The sequence below is a fragment of the Osmia bicornis genome, chromosome 13 (assembly GCF_907164935.1).
Source record: "Osmia bicornis bicornis chromosome 13, iOsmBic2.1, whole genome shotgun sequence".
Taxonomy (NCBI): Eukaryota; Metazoa; Arthropoda; class Insecta; order Hymenoptera; family Megachilidae; genus Osmia; species Osmia bicornis.
In genome coordinates this window covers 7,314,041-7,330,628 of record NC_060228.1, presented here as the reverse complement: position 1 = coordinate 7,330,628, position 16,588 = coordinate 7,314,041, and the positions used below count along the sequence as shown (strand labels likewise).

The 16,588-nt window shown below is 43.6% G+C and overlaps 1 protein-coding gene across 10 annotated transcripts in view; it reads left to right on the top strand.

The window, feature by feature from the left end:
* LOC114874868 (latrophilin Cirl-like) overlaps positions 1-16,588 on the top strand; it is a 308,074-nt gene that overhangs the window by 272,370 nt on the left and 19,116 nt on the right. For 9 of the 10 annotated variants that reach the window (XR_006829983.1, XR_006829984.1, XM_029184560.2 and 6 more), the window contains 3 exons: positions 13,165-13,271; positions 15,592-15,775; positions 16,102-16,280. Coding sequence is in view for 8 of the 10 variants with exons in the window: in XM_029184560.2 (XP_029040393.1) it covers positions 13,165-13,271; positions 15,592-15,775; positions 16,102-16,280 (470 nt within the window). In the remaining 2 variants the exon portion in view is untranslated. Of the gene's footprint in view, positions 1-12,725; positions 12,833-13,164; positions 13,272-15,591; positions 15,776-16,101; positions 16,281-16,588 lie in introns of all 10 variants that reach the window. The other variant, XM_046288332.1, reaches the window with a different exon arrangement.

Here is a 16,588-nt window from a genome sequence, read left to right as displayed (position 1 = left end):
AGAACTCTCGTAGGTATAGAATGAAATAAAAAAATGAAAACGTTTCGTTCTGCCGTTTTCTATCCTTAATGAGTCTACCAGCACCAATTAAAGGAGACGTTCCGATCCGATCGAAGTTAGATCGCGCTTGTCACTTGGTCCCCGGGTTATCGAGCGATCCGACTTTCCGCGTGGATCGGTATCTACACGGCGAAGCTTTTACGAGCGTTCCGTGCGAGATATCCAGCATGACACCTGGGAAGCCTAGGGTACTTTACCTCGCGGTAACGAGAAACGCTTCCTGTATATCGCCAACATTCTCGCGCGCGTATTTCTCTCTGTATATCGATCATAGTCTCCCGATGACCTTGCTACGATCTATACGATCTATCCGCGGCGAATCTCGATCCGATCGCGAGGATCTGCCTCGACAGGCAGAGTTACGCGCGCGATTGCACGGCTCGATCGACGCGATCGGGAATGAAAAATTATTAACCGTCGGGTATGCGGAAATTCGATGAGTTTTGCGTGGAATAAAGTTGTGCCTCGGAAAGCTGAACTTTCTCCACCTTTCAATTCAAATTTTTCTTTCGTATATAAATTCTATGATCTCTATACGTTCGCTATCGTTCATTAAAAATGATTCAGACCATCAGTTTCCTCGAGGTTGTATTTTCCTTTTTCCTCTGTCCAAGAAAATGGAGCAAAGAGCATGGAGTCGAGATCGCAAGGAAATAAACGTAGGGGTTAAAATGGGGGAGAAAATAATATATCCAGGGAAGAAAGAAAATGAGGAAGGAGTGGACGACTTCATATGGTCCGGCGAACTGGCCAATTGCTTGACCATTGAAGAGCGTATTTCGCGGTGGATCAGTGCGATAGGAAGAATCGCAAACTCAGCGGTCGCTTCTCTATCCCGGTCCTCGTGAACATCCACTCTGTTCCCTTCGATCTTTGTGTCTTCGTCCCTCGAGAACTTACACAGACGCACGCACACGTACACATGCACGCGAGAGGGCACACGAAACGTACGCGTAACACGCGCGTATTTCCGCGAGTCTCACGATCCACATTCCACGAGATCCCTTCTTCCAGCTCACTCGATCTAACGAAATATCCTGCGGATTCCTATCTCTCTTCTTTTATCTTATATATTTTTTTTAATACTCCTTTTTTTTCTTCTTTAACTTTTATCGTTGAATCGCGACGATACCGAGATCATATCGCGTCGATCGGTCCAGATACTCGATTCCAGAGGAGCACCATGATCGCCAACGGGCGATGAGAAGAAAAAGAGAATAAGGGGAGACGAAATATTGCTGATCAGCCAGGATACGCGTTTCGTCATTGTGATTAATAGTTGCCGGGCGGAAATTAGTTTCGCGGCGCGAGGAAAACGACGTGCTACCACGACGACGTTGATAAGACGATCATAGTGGCGGCGATGTGAATAATTGGGAAAGATAATCGCGATGACAAATCGAAATCTTGTTCGTTTAACCCACGATGGAACGAAGTCTCGATCGTCCGGGCGTTCAGACAAAGATGACCACGCGAGAAGAACGGGAGGGGGCGTAAAAGTGCAGAGTAATCGTGTAAGAACCGCGAACAAGGTTAAAATTGAGTTGCGCCCCCTCCGGTGGCTGAAGTACGTTTTCAGAAAAACGCATTTAAAGTTCGAGCCACCGTCTCGACGAGAGAACTCGCTCTAAGGACCTCTGGCTGAGGAGTAATGACTTTCGGATTAACTTTAAGTGGAGAAGTTCCACGGTGTCGTTCGCACAGCCAAGTCATACACGTACACGTCCTGTCGTCGGTTTTACACGCGTGTGCATCGACCTCTCTTTATGCGTTTCGCAAGACCATCCAAGAGAGTTCGACGTCAATTTAACTCGTTCCGTGGAATCGATCGAGAGATCGCCAGCCTGCTGATCGTAATCATCGTCTCTCCCTTGATGTACAGTGCCGAGCATGAAAGGCTTCTCTTAAGAAAATGGTAAACGTAAGGAAAGATTCTACCACTCGCTTGGGAAAGTTTTATACAATATTCAATAATTTAAAATCATATTATTTTTTATTTTCAATCAATCTGGACCGCGACGAATATTTTCTCCTCTCCTTTGCCGTGTCTCAAAAGTATGCTTCGCGAAATTCAGTAATTTCGTGCAACATAGTTAATTATATTCGTAAATATACGATGGTGTATCATAAAGAACACGGTACCAGTCTAGACGATTCCTTTTAGAAAGAAAGATTTTATTTATATTTTGAACGAGATTTAATTTTAATTGCCTTTGTTGATATATTATTAATTTTCAGAATAATTTATTGTTGCGAATGCACGTTTAATCCTCGGGAACTTTGTCAGAATCGTCCGACCTGGTACACGTGGTTCACGAGTTTGTTTTTTCCTCTCATCAAATCGAGAATCAACGGTGCAAGTTTCACCCACGCGCGAGTATCAACAATAGCTTCAAGTTTTCTGTTCGCGTATTTCCGCATACTTCGAGCCCCGGTTTGTTCTTTCGTTGAATTTTTTTCTTCTTCTCTTTCCTCCTCCATCTCCACTGCAATAATCGATCCGTTGTTACGTTTAACGTGTTCTTTCCTTTAACAGAGGGTGTGGTTCGTGCAAGGTGCATCGACTCCCATAAGAATTCACACGCATGTACTCGTAATCTCGCTTGAAATACTTACCGCTGGGTGTCCTGGGACTTCCTTTTTTACTGTGTTTCGCCCCATAAGATCCTTTGTTCAATCTGGTGTCTCTGGTTAACGCGTCGACCGTCGATCACGAATCAGAGCATTATCTTTTATTAATGCCACGTATGTATTTTATTCTCACGACAAGCATTCAAATTCGAAGTTTATAAATTGATCGAGTTCAAAGAGATTCTCGAAGGACGGTCGACGGGTTGCTCTAAACTCTCCTTCTTAACATCGCACCCCAGGGAAATCCCTTTTCAGAGGTAAGCAAAATGGAGCAAGGGTATTCTGAATCAAGGGACAAGTAGTTGAGGATAATTCCGACCGAGGGTGTGACATTCTCCCTGTTCATCTTTTCTAGCAAGCTACGTCTCCTCTTAACTCATCCACTGTGATCTCAAACATTGTAGATACCATCTAAGCTCACCCTGTCTCTCTTTCTCTCTTGCTGCATTGGGTGGCTTATTTTCCGGGTTTATCTTCCCCCGATTGTGCCAAGATCTGTTAAACTTTCTCGCCTAAACGCCTCGAGCCATCGCCATTCAACGGGAGACCTCGAAAGACCGACGAACATCCGCTTTGCCCGTGCCGGCCAAAGGAAAGCTTTCCGCGCCGGGAAACCGAGCGTTTCGTTCGGGAATTCCGTTTAATCGACGCGTACCACGCGCTAGTTGTGGATTAATCGTTGGACCAGCGGAGAAAGCCAACGGTGGTACCGACGTCGAAACGACGGATTGACGCTTGTACAAGCGTGTTTGAGGCAGATTTATCGGGCTGGGCCGAGCACGTACGAGATTACGATTTAAGTGAAACCAGGACGGGGTCGAGAGACGGCTTTGCCGGGGAACGATTAATGAAATTGAACGGGCCGGGTCCGTTGCGAAACCTCCGTTTCACCGAATTAATGACAACCCCTCTCTAGCCCGGCCGCGCGCCCGTAACCGTGGAAATGTTCATTACGCCCGTTGAGAAATGACGCGGATGGTTACTGGATTTTCCACTCTTAATCTGCCACGCTGGTAGCCGGCGAGCAATTAGATCGAAAAAGAATGACCAATCCGCGAGACCTGTGTTTCAACGTGGAAATTAGTTCTACTTTATGTGTCGCGTTAACCCCCCACTCGGTAGGGTGCGGTTCAAATCACCGTGTGCTATTCCTTCCGAGTGTTGCGTTCGCGTTACCGTGCCTGTTGAATTAATCATTCCTCCCTGTGATTTGTGGAACCAGCTAATTTGCTGTATTTTTATCAAATCAATGCAATTTGCTCGGATTTCTTGTTGCATTTATAATAACGAGTATTTCAATACGTTCATTTAAAGAAATCGACAGTTTATATAACTTTGATTGACGTTATGTCTGATTTTATCTTTTATATTGTTTAATCAAGGCACACGGTTATAGTAATGATTGTGAATTATTTAGACAACTTGACTTAGCAGTGATGATTCTTTAAATATCGATAAAAAAATATGTCAATCTTTTAAATAAATGTTTCAAAATTCTTTGCGTGACATAATTAACTATTCAAGATAAATGAATATTCAGCTAGGCACACGGTAACAGAGATGGGAGGCTATATCATCCCGTACCTTCTGGGAACGAATTCTTTCCATGATGTTGCGTAATCGCGGTGTAATTACATTGCGCTAATAGCCACTCGATGATTCGACTCTCGTCGTTAACTCGAACCGACCAAGAAACCAGCCCGAAAACTTCGGACCTTCTTTCCTATCGACTCGCGTACATATTTTTTTTTTTCAATTCAACAAATCATTGACTCGAGAAACACGGTTCGCCTTTCTCAACCGATCTTTCGACGTTATAAAAATCAACATCTTCAAAGTTTCTTTACCATGAATATTCACGATTACGAGGAATAACAAACGATAATGTTTGCTGAATAAATATTTGAGCTCGATCGCCTCGGTTCGATGGAGCAACAATAAAAAACTTCCCATCCAGTCGTTTTGCATATTTGCGTTCATAATATTTATATTTTCGCGACATTTTTATTTGACCACGCGGGCGTCGATTTTCTCGTTACGTTCTAAAAATTAAATTCAACGTTTTCTGATCCCCCGACTGCTTGTTAGTGCGCCAATTAATAACGAACGATCAACGCGGGGGGAAAAAAAAGGGCGGACCACGGAGAGAAACAACAAGACGAAGGCAGAAAACAGAGAAAAGAGATTGCTTCACGGTACACGGGGATGTGTTACGGCGTAATCGATCCGACGTAGATATATTAAACAATTTTACGATTCGTCATCGTGCTCGATGAGGATAATTAACCGTGGTGAGGAAACGCAAGAACGTAATTTCGTATCTGTAATCAAGCAGACCTAACCCCGGCTAGGATCGTAAACAATTACAGAGACGTCTGCCTCGAAACGTTATCCTGTCGGATATTTATCAAAACACGCCCATCCTTGCTGATCGAGTAGAAAGGAAAAGAAAAAAGAAAGAAAGAAACTTTCGTCCCTCCTATCTCGATCGATAAACAACTTTCTTTGTCTCTCTGTTATCGGGACGAGAATGGCCACTAACGAAATGATCGTGGCACACGTCGTTTTCGCATCGCCGGGAAGGGCCGTTCGTGTTTATCCTTCATTTTTCTAAGGGAGTCTTTCGTCGCGACGGGTTCCTCGCGTGTCTCGTTACCGGAGAACACGGGTTTAGACGAAAATGGAAAATGTACCGGTAATTTTCCGTTGAAACTCGACCGCGCAGCTTGATTCCCGGGGAGCAAATTTAATGTCCTGCGTGCGATAACAACATTTGTTTAGAAAGGTAATTATATAGATTCGCGGTACGAAATATTAAAGCATTCGTGCGAATTTTTCTTTTTTATTTAAAATGTACCTGAAGGTGTGTTCGTTCAATCCTAAGTTTTTTCTCGAGGCCGATCGAGAGGCTCGCTTTCTCCTCCGGGATTTTCATTAGTACCTTTAAATTGACGGTCGAGGTGGACTGTAATTGACGATAAATTATTAAATCATTGCGGTTCTCAACGCGAGACCATCGTGAGAACGCGTTTCGGCTTCGCTGTCGATCGAGCCAATGAGCGTAATTTTTTACACCGTACGAAATAACCGCTGGATTATCTGCTCAAATTACTCTATCTCTTTATAAAAGGGTACACTACCGTTACTTCCTTCAATATTTAATAACTCATTCTTCAGGATTACGTCGTACGAGAGCGCAATTTGATAATAATTTGGGATAATTCGTGAACCATAATAGCGGTGCTTAATCCTTTACAAATTCGTGAAATAATTCTTTGCGTGTAGGGAACGTATAAAATATTTGCCAGTCTGCTACGACCCCCTAATCCGTAGAAGGGTTAACACGAAGTGCTCGGGTAACCGTGTTACGAGTTCATTTCAACCCGGAGAATAAATTCCGACTAAATAAGTATATAATATCCGCACGTATTCGGGACGCGGTTCTATCTCCACACGTGTTCCACCTATCCTCAAGTTCTCTCGACAGAACTCGTTTAATCCTCCGGCAGATTAAGAGCAAGAGACTTCTCAGCGAAATGAGAGACAGAGAAAGAGAGAGAGAGAGCGGGAGAGTTAGAGAGCTCCCAGTTTGGTACTTAAAAGTATTCCAATCACGAGAATGCGGAGAAAGTCCGACGAATATTTCTCGTTACCTTCGTGGAACAGGGTTGCTGGCTGCCAGACAGGCGGATGCAGGGTGGAAACGGCTAGAACCAGTACAGTTACAGCGGTAAACAGAGTGAAAACGTGATACGGGCGAGAAGCAACGAGAGATAGGTAGAAAATCATAGGCCGAGAATGAATTTTGTAGATACGCAATGTACATATCGCACATTCCGTGATATCCTTGCTCCATCTTGACACACAAAGAGACCAATTGCATGCTTCTGTTTATTGTGTAACGCACTTGCTGAAAGCAAACCAGCTGGATGTTTGTGCAACTCGTTACAGTTACGATCGTGTTTGTTCTATCGATCATTGCAACGCTTCGCGTTGGCCAGTTAGCGGATTCGTTGCAATGATCAATTAAATGATATCGTTGATCGACAATTTGTAATCGATTCGATTAATTTTTTCTCAAATAATGTTCCTGAAATTCACGATCGTGACAGTAATCAGAGTATTTGTGGAAGGAGATCTTAAACTGTAATGTTTAATTAAAAAGACTAATTGGTTTTGAATTTTTTATTTTTATTTGAATTGATTTTTTTACATTTTGAAATCATGTTTCAAGTTAAGATCTTTTTCTGCAGACGCTACCTGTTCCAGGTTTAATGTTTAATTAAAAACAATATATATATATATATATATACATATATATAAAGCAAAGCCACGTGTGCTACCATGGATCTTTCCCTTTACTCTTGTCACCGTCCGGAATGCCACGAAGAGATGCTCCTGTGTTGTGTTCTCTTGTTTCTCCATTCTGACATCACCATCGTGCATACACGCGTCCTTATGGTGTCTGCGTGGGAAATTATTCTTGGGGAAAATTCTATCTTGGAAAAGAGGCTTTTTCGTTGACATATTCGTTACACCCTTTCGTTTCACGATCATCACAGTTTCGATCAATTTCCTTGAAAAGTTCTGCACAAAATCTTTGCTATTCATTAACTGTTTCGCTGCACAATTACTCTATGAATCTTTGTCTCGAAAGAAAATTCAATTTCGGAAAAGAATAACGCGTTGACACACTTGCTGTAAATTAAGGGCTGTGAGAATTTTCTAGGTGAATGGAATAAATAAAAGTAGTTATTAATTTTAATTAAACGTATCTTGGTCGTGGATGCGAAACGTCCGTCGCGAGCGTGTTAAAGCGTCAACGTTCGAATCGATTACTCTCACGGGGAATTAACGAAGAAACAGCGGAGAAAACGATTTCGTTCAACGCGAACGCGTAAAATGGTTATTTAGGAATCTCGCGTATGCTAAAAACGAGCATCGAAGTATGAAATTACAGGGCGACTCGTTCAGCCATGGATAAACGAATCCGCGGTGTTCCGTTTTGCAAAACAAGCGGATCGAACTGGCCTCTCGTGACGAGCTACATACATCCGCGGACAATGTAGAATCGATTAATTGCTTGTTCTAGCCGAAGGAAATCGTCGATCGTTTTTGCATCGAACTCATTTCCGTTTTCTTCCTTACACGTAGTAGATTACATTCCGTTCGTTCATTTTATTTGCTTACTCGTTCACAGATGAAACAAGATCGAGTCAATCGTTACACGATCTTAGATATTCACAGTTAATTGAGTTGTAATTAGAAATGATTTATGATGTTGCGCCGAGTACGTTGGATAAAAGGAATCCAAGACAAGGAGGGTAATTTGTTAGATTACGCACGCTGGAAATATTCTGAAGTCATTCGAACTTTAATAAATTGAATGCCTTGAAAGTCATCGACGTTTTCCAATTAAATAAATGCGTAAAGTATGATAATAGAGTTTGGCTTAATCATTTTATGTAAAACCACGGATAGTAAAAACGTGATAATCGCAGAGAAAACTCCATTCCGACAGTAATGATCTTACACCGATTCAACGAGCGTTCGTGTTTCTCAAAGCGATGAATTTTTTTCACCCGTTCTCGTTCGTTTAATTCGCGCATGAGCGCACATTGTACTTTTCGCGAGTGTCAAAGCTCGCGATTTTCGGTGACCCGTGCCTCGAGTCTTTTCAACGCTCCGCAAACTATCCGACGTGTTCGTTTGCACAAAGAAATTCCTTCGTCGATTAAAAAGTCACGCGACCCTTGATACGCCGCGATTTCTACCGCCTTCTCGTTCTCTTTCTCTTCTTCGATTCGAGGTTGTTTACAACGATGAAACCGTAGGCGTGACTGAACCTCGCGATTACGTGCAGATACCTCCACGTGAACCGGCTACGAAACGATTTTTCATAATCTTCAAGGTTCGATTAATTGATTTTTCGTTGATATATACGTATATACAAGCAAGAGGACTTCCTTGTTGCACGATTAATTTCGCGTTCGATCGGTCGAGTCGCACATCGTGTTATGTTTTCGTCGCGATCCGCCGACGTTTCCGGCTAAAACTAAATCCGTGTAGTTGCATCAACCTCGCGGATCCTCATTTCGCGTTCCCATTTCCCGTGCGAATGGGGCTTTCGTGTCGTCTGATCGACACATCAGTCGATCGATGGAAAGATAGTTCGATAAATGATTTTGGCTATCGATGTCACTTGAAATTATAAAGCAATTTTGATAAAAATTAAAATTAAACATTGTAGACGTACTAATTTTTATATTTAATAGTTTGTGCAGTAAGTGAAAAGAGGAGAATAAAATTTTGAGTTGTGTAAGATGGATCTCCCACTTGCTACTTCGGTTAAGATGGATTGCTTTTATGAAAGCTGTCTCGAAATAATAATGTATAGTATAAAGTAACATGGTTTTCATAAAACACACGACTATCAATGTATAAAGAAAGGTTATTTAACAGATAAAAGAAACTTATTGCAAAAAGAAGAGCGTTAGAAATTTCAAAGTAAAATTCGTAAAGTTTCGGGCTGCCTTAAAAGAAATTCAAGTAGTACAACTTTCACGCGTCTCCCAAGAATGTAATAAGTTTGCAAGCTCCAATATACAGCAATATGAACTGGGAAACTGACCGTCAAACGTTAATGAAAGTGTTCATGAATAAATTTCCGACTTTTCTAACGTGCTGAATTTGCGAAAAACGGTTCGTGCAAAAGTTTCTTTTTCCCCGGTGAAACGTGCTGCGCAGCCCGCAGGTGTCGCGTGACAGTCAAGCCTCATGGTAGTTCCCTTTGGCGTTATTAAACGCTAGGTGCATAAATAAGGATATCGTAAATCATCGAGCAGAATTTCAGATAGGAGAAAAACGCCGGGTTTCGAGCTATCATTTGAATAAACTTTTGCGGAAGACTTTAGGTTCCGAGCTTTATTTAGAAGTTAGATCAGAATCGGTGATTTTTAATGGTCCTCCTGTACAACGCCGAGGAAGTTAATTTTCAAATCGTTTCCTTTTCTTTCCGATTAAAGAAAAAAAAAAAAGAAGGAATTCTGTTCGATATCGTTCGCAGTTTCGCTTATAAAATACAGTTTCCATCCGTGCGAACAACGCATTATTTCTCGGAGGAGGTTTCATTAATTTTTCTTCACTAAAATCTGATATTTGATCTAGGGGTCGCGGGCGCGCGTTAACCATTTTGGTGGACGTTTGAAATATTAGAGGCGGCTTGAATATATGTACAATGATAACGATAAATTTTGCATATCGTGGTATGTAAATACGACCGTGTTTGAAGGTGTTAAATCGCGAAGATGAACGACGATTCGCGAAATTCGTGCCTAAGCATTCGCAGTAGAACAAGTCAGTGAATAGTCAGACCGATTTCAGATTCATTCAAATACCCCTGTACCTTTCAGAAATGAAGTATCTTTACGGATCAGAAAATCTAGAATAACATTTGCAAAATAGAAAAGAGAAATAGAGGTTCAAAATTGAAATTTTAATGCAATTACAGCAACGAGTTACAAGTTCTTTGTGAAGCGTATCAAAAGTTTCATGCATAGATTACACACGTTTCTTTTTTACACGAATCGTTTCACTGTAACGATCAAATATGCGTTTCCAAGATTTTTCAGTCGCATGAAGTTCTTCGTTCGTGTAGCGGAAAGGTCGACTCGCCGGAAAAATAACAGTGATCGCGCGGATAAATGACGAGGCGAGCCGTGAACCGGTCGAAACATATTAAATCCGGGCCAGCCCACGCGAGACATCGCGCAAACGCAAGCATCGGATGGAAAAGGAACGGACGAGGGTGAGTGAGGGCGAAGGAAAAGGAAACCGAAGGCCTTAATAACGAGCGGCCCAACATCCGCGAAATGGCGATTTTTCGTGTTCACTCGTAGTTTATCCGTCTGAAATTACATTTACCCTCGGTTCTGTTCACTGGCGAGCGTGCAGGGAGGACGATCCCCGACGAAGGGTGGCCGACGTCATCGCGACACGAATCAGAACCATGATCAAAATTTAAATTATAGATTCAATCCGTCAATTCTAGACAAGATACTAAAATTCATATTTCTCGTTTTTTTATTAATTCTCATGAAATTGCCCAAGCGTATTCGATGAACATTAAAGGGCACGATCGCCCCCTCGGTTAAAGGGGTGGCGCGCGATTCGGGGTTGGGAATAGAGAATCAGAGCCGGATTGTCGATAACAGGTACGCGTTCGATGCTGCTTTCTTCCTCTGTAACATAGTAATCTAGGGAGCAGGGCCAATTACGCGTAGTAACCAGAAGTTCCCGTTGGCCTGTCGATACACGCCACTCGAATCACGACAAATTGACGCGGCGGCCCTTGCAAAGTCAACGGGAATTCCGCCCTTTTGCCTGGCCGATCGATTGTCCTGCCGTCCCCGGCGCGAATTAATCCTTCCCGCTCGAAGGAACGTTTCTATTTTTCGCTTTTGTTCTTGCCGTGGCTCGATTGGTTGTCCGTGTCGTGTCGGAACATGTTCACGCGGCCGGAAAAATCCTGTACGATAGGGAAAGGAAAAGAGAAATGATTGGAAGAAGGTGGTTGGTCGTTCGGTCCGTAACATTTTCACGCGTAAAATCAGCGAGCCACGAGACCGCTTAATCCCACGAAATAGTGGCTACCATTCGGACAGATAACGGGTCGTGTGTGGGCTTTACACCTGCAACACTCGCCTCGCTGTCTGGCCAACAATGGGCCCCTGCACTCGTTTTAATGGCTCGCCCCTGATCGAGATTAAACCTCACGCGCACACCTTACCGAAACGGCCTTCACCTGCGTTATGTTATTCAGAGCGGAAACGAAGCGCCAGCCTCGAAGCAACGAGTTTCGAAACGCGTTAAATTGATAAATGACGATCGGTCTCGGTTTCCGTGTCGACGTGTCAACGAGATTTTTCTAATAGCATTAAAAGAAACGCTCGACGTTCTTGTAGCTCGTCCGAGAGGGTCGTATTTAATTCATTTGATTTATCTTTAATAGAACGATTTTGTCTTCAGGGACGGAAAGCTTCTTTCGCCGATAAGGCGATTATAGTTCGCTTTAAATCAAACGACCGACGATACGCGCGGACAACGACGCAACTTCGTCGGATTAGAAGCGAGCGAAAACATCTTTTGAAGTGATTGGAGCTTCGAAAACAAGTAGAAAAGCCTGAGCCGCGAGAAGCGGAGAATCTCACGCACCCCCGATCGAATACGAAACGCGGTGCCATTGTACTTTGTAAGAGGCGAAGCTCTAAGAGTTCTCTTCCGCGAATCCAACGATAGGGTGCTTTTTAACGAACAAGGGTCTCCTGAAGCGTTGTTCAGTAAAAGGGTGACCGTAACGTAGAATTCCTCTCGAAAATCGACTATTTCCTCGCGTCGATATCCTCGTCGAGTACGCTCGAAATAAAAAGGCTACGAATTCTGCAGCGCGCGTGCAATATATTTTTCGACGCCGGTGTATATTAATTTTCCAGCCAGGGTTTGAGAAACGTGTAAAACGTGCGGGCTAGAAGAATGTCGTTCAGGGAGCTCTAACGTGCTTGAACCGAGGGTACACAAAGTTTTCTGCATGATACTCGTTTCTGTACATACACACCGCGGTACCATTAACACGAAATAATGGACGTCGCGCGAGTACCAGTTTATCCGTCCTACCTCGAACGCATACTGCGCTTCTAGAACTGTTGCAAAACCCTGTTTCTACTAACGCCATTGTCCTCTTGTCACCTGCTAACACTCGTATCTCGCGAACATTCAGCGTGTACCCAGTTACTAACATTTTCCTCGTCGCAAGTTGATCAATTCAAAGCTGTGCTGAAAATGATGAGATTCGCTTGGAAACGGCGAACGTCTATGGACTCTGTTAGTCATCGGCACGTCCTAATGAAATTTCCATCGTCGTACTTTGACTTTCATTCTTCATCGATACACCGTTGATTCTCACGCCATCGAATCTTCACGAATCATCGATTGTCCCTGATCGAGGTGACAGACTGTTGCTCAAGTGACGATTCCAGGTGCAATTATCGTAATTCCTGTTCGGTGGACGTGCGAAGCGAGATTTTCGAGGAGGACCCGTGTCCCGGAACCGGAAAATACATCGAGGCGCAGTACTTTTGCCTAGGTTGGTGCAAACTTTTCTTTCCGATCGACGAATACAATATCTTCGTCGGGCATACACTCGTCATCTCGGATTCACGTTCTTTCCAAGATTAATGATATATTATATTCAGGATAAAAAATGAAATTTTGGGTAAACTGCTTGGAAAGAGCGCGAATGTTTGAGATGCGAGCAACGAAAAGGTACGAATATTCAACGAAAAAGTCTCTCGAATCGCGCACCCCCTTCCCCTGAATTATACACGACGGTAAGAGAAAAGGGACAGGATCCATGGTTCGGTACACTTTGGTAAGGGTGTACGCGTATATCATTTTAACTGTCCGTTCGGAACCCAGGTGCAACGACCAGCAGAACTGCAGCATCGTTGCGTCCACGTTGCAATTCGGCGATCCTTGTCCCAACACGCACAAATACCTCGAGGCGCACTATCGTTGCGTGTCCGGTAAGTAAGACTCTTCCATTTTTGTACGCGATCTTCCCTTTGTAATATTTCTGTACCCTGTATCGTTTATTCTACCAGAGATCGTAGATACCGGCAGACGATCCCATAGGCGTCGGCTTTATTGTCATTTTCATATTTTTACATTTTAACTCATCTCACTTTTTATTATAGAAATTCCATCGGATATTACTTTGTAGTAAATTACAGCAGAATCAATTTTTTAATAAAACCTAGTAGCCTTCCTGGATATTCTATCGGTCGAATCATGCTCTGTATCTTTTTGTCAAAATTGATGTTCGTTTTTACTCGCTGCCCTGCGATTCAACTACACATTAGCTTTTTATCGACGCATTCCAACGAGGGGTTTCTCTACGCTTTAAGATTCTGGTTTTCCCATCGCGAAATCATCGGATACTCGGTTTTTCATCGCGGTGGCAGCGGGTAAAAAGCTCGTCAAGTCGATCGCGAGAATCGATTAGAATTTTCCGAAGCCGGCGCTTATGACTCGCGTTGGCCAAGTAACTGCGAGCCTGTGTCCCGATAAAGATCTTTCAGCGGCTTGCATCGGCTATGCGCTCTCCGGACAGATGGTGCGGGGAGAGAAGAGAGAGAGAGGAGTTCGCGAAGACATGATCTCTGCAATCGTGAAATCGATCGCAGGGATCGGTAACGCGATGAACCAACGTCGAACTTTTCTGACGTGTTTCGTATCGTAATGAAATCCTTTCGTGATCTAATGAGGGCAAATAAGAGAGACTGTGGGATCAATTAATTGTCCGAATTCTTAATTGAAATTCTTTTAGAATTGTAATACCATTTCTCTCCAAGGAAAATAGTAATTCCAAGTATTTTACCTTGTTCGCCTAAGCACTTAACTCCCTTCAAACAGACTTAACCAACACTCAAGGAATTCCAGTTCCCTGAAGCTACTCGACGTTAACACTTACCTTTACAACCTCCCGAAACCGTCAGGCGACACAATCACTTATTGGACCATAAACCGTCAAACCCTTAGTCTCTCTGTTTGCCTTTTACGGCTTCCAACGCTCAGCCAGCTCGTGATCGATATCTAGGGGGCTCGATAGATCGGTCTCGGGGCACCGACGTATATTCAAGGGGAGTTGGATCTGTTGGTAGCCCCGATACCATGGGCGAGAGAGTATCTCTCTTTCTCTTTCTCTCTTCCCTCGATACAACAGTGCATACAACCGTCTTCCTCCTGCATAGCCGACTATCGTAACGGACATCGGCGACGTCCGGTATTTTACCTTATCGCCAACCCCTTCGGCCAATAAAGATGACCCCTATAGAGATAGTACCGCGAAATACGCGGACCATCTCGCTCAGGGATTAACTGCCGTCGCCATCTTGGGTTAAAGATCGTTTTCTCCTCTCTTAGGCCAGATATAGTCGCGATATCGAACGCGAAAGGTAGGCTAATCTCGTTCTTTCACGTTCGTTTTTGGAAGTATGTATTTCCGTTGCAATTGATGGCGCCGTCACGATCGTCCGCCATTGAAACATTAAGAGTAAAAGACTTCTGTCTACTGATACGGGACTGGACGGAAGTGGTGAACTTTAAGGATACGTTTGCGAAAGAATCGATCGCGATATCGTTTCTTGATATTTGTGACGACGGCTGATATCGATGGCTCAATTTATGAAGGAGGAGGCATAATAGAGCGAATTATTCTTTGTTCAAAATCAATTGGTTGCTCGAGAATATACCTTCCGATTGTGGATGACGTCAGAAGTGACCCGTTTTCGGATATATCTGGGACAGAGAGCATGCGTGTCCACGAACATGCACCGTTATTAAGACACAAGAGAACAATGGAATGATTAAAACAGTGTGATAAAATTTTAGAAAGATCAGAAATTGCAGAGGACCGAAATAGTGAAAGGACGATGAACCATCGATATTTATATTAGAATTCTGTTGAATGAACTCTGGTAGATTATAAATAATTTAGAGAAGACAAAGGTTTGCTATTTTTCAGCCATAAGAGAGAGAGAAAACGTTTCGACGAGAATTGTTGAGAGATTGATCCCTCTCCTTCTTTAAGGAGGTTTAAAATATCTTCGTCGCTCGAGTCGGATGAGGAGCTCCGTTGGGATAGAGCTCCTCAAATCACTTTCCTTCTTAATTATACTCGTCGTTCGAATCCGATAAGCTCGTAGACGAGCTCTTAGGATCCTCGAGCGACCCTCCGAAATCTGGCGTCTCTCCTTTTCGCGCGTTCGCGTTCGCCAGCTTCGTTTCAACCGTCGTCTAGAGCGTTCTCGACGAGTTAAAACGAGCCCGACGATACACTTGCAGCAGCAACAACCACGACAACATCCCGTCCGAGTCCGCCGTGGTTCATGACTTCTCAGCCGAGCGTTTGGAGCACAGCTAAGCCGACTGTCAGGCCTCCCTCTAGGATTACGACACCCCCGGCTCAGCAGCCACCCCAGCCGCCGGCACCGTCCACCCCGGCGCTTCCAATAACCACCACAGCAAGGTCAGTACATCTTTTCTTTCCATTTCAATGAAATTTCACGGAACTTGTATTATTTAATTAGCGTCCGTATGTTTAAAACATATCGATCAGGTACATCTCAGTTTTATCGACATTTTCCAATAGTGGTCACGTACCATTTTCAAGATCAGAAGGATATTCTCTGACTTGGTAGAAAAACAAGGTTATCGAAACATTCCATTAAAGGGAATTGTATTACGCTTCGCGAAGGAGAAATATTTTCGTTACGACGTTACTTCACGATCCATCGTGAAGTTCGACGCGGGGGACCGTCATTGAAACTGACAAGCCTCTCTTCCATTTTGCAGCTCCACATCGACGAGGTCCCCGGTCGATATGGAGGTCCTCGAGGTGGACCAAGACTTAATACCTCCTGCGAACGTTCCGTCTGCGAACGGACCTGCGGTACCTCCGGTCGTTCCTGAGACCACTCAGGCCACAACCACGTCGACCTTTGCTCCTTGGAGAACAAGTCGAAGGACCACTGGTAAGTTACTCGAGTGTTTGAACAAACTTCCTCGAGTTGGCTGCGGTTTTCGTGTTGTTTTGATAAAGAGTATGGTTTATTTTGTTATCGTGGTCAAGATCTAGATGAAGCTAACGAAGAATTTTCAATTTATTGTTGATTGATTAATGAAAATTTCGTGGAATAATTGAATTAACGATCAATTCAATTGGAAGAAAATTTATCGAATAAATGCGCATGCCTGATTTGAAGCATCGCCCGTCGATTATAGCCGACGCGTTGGTCCGAGCGAGGGCTTGTCGCCTGTCAGTTACACTCGACGATCATGC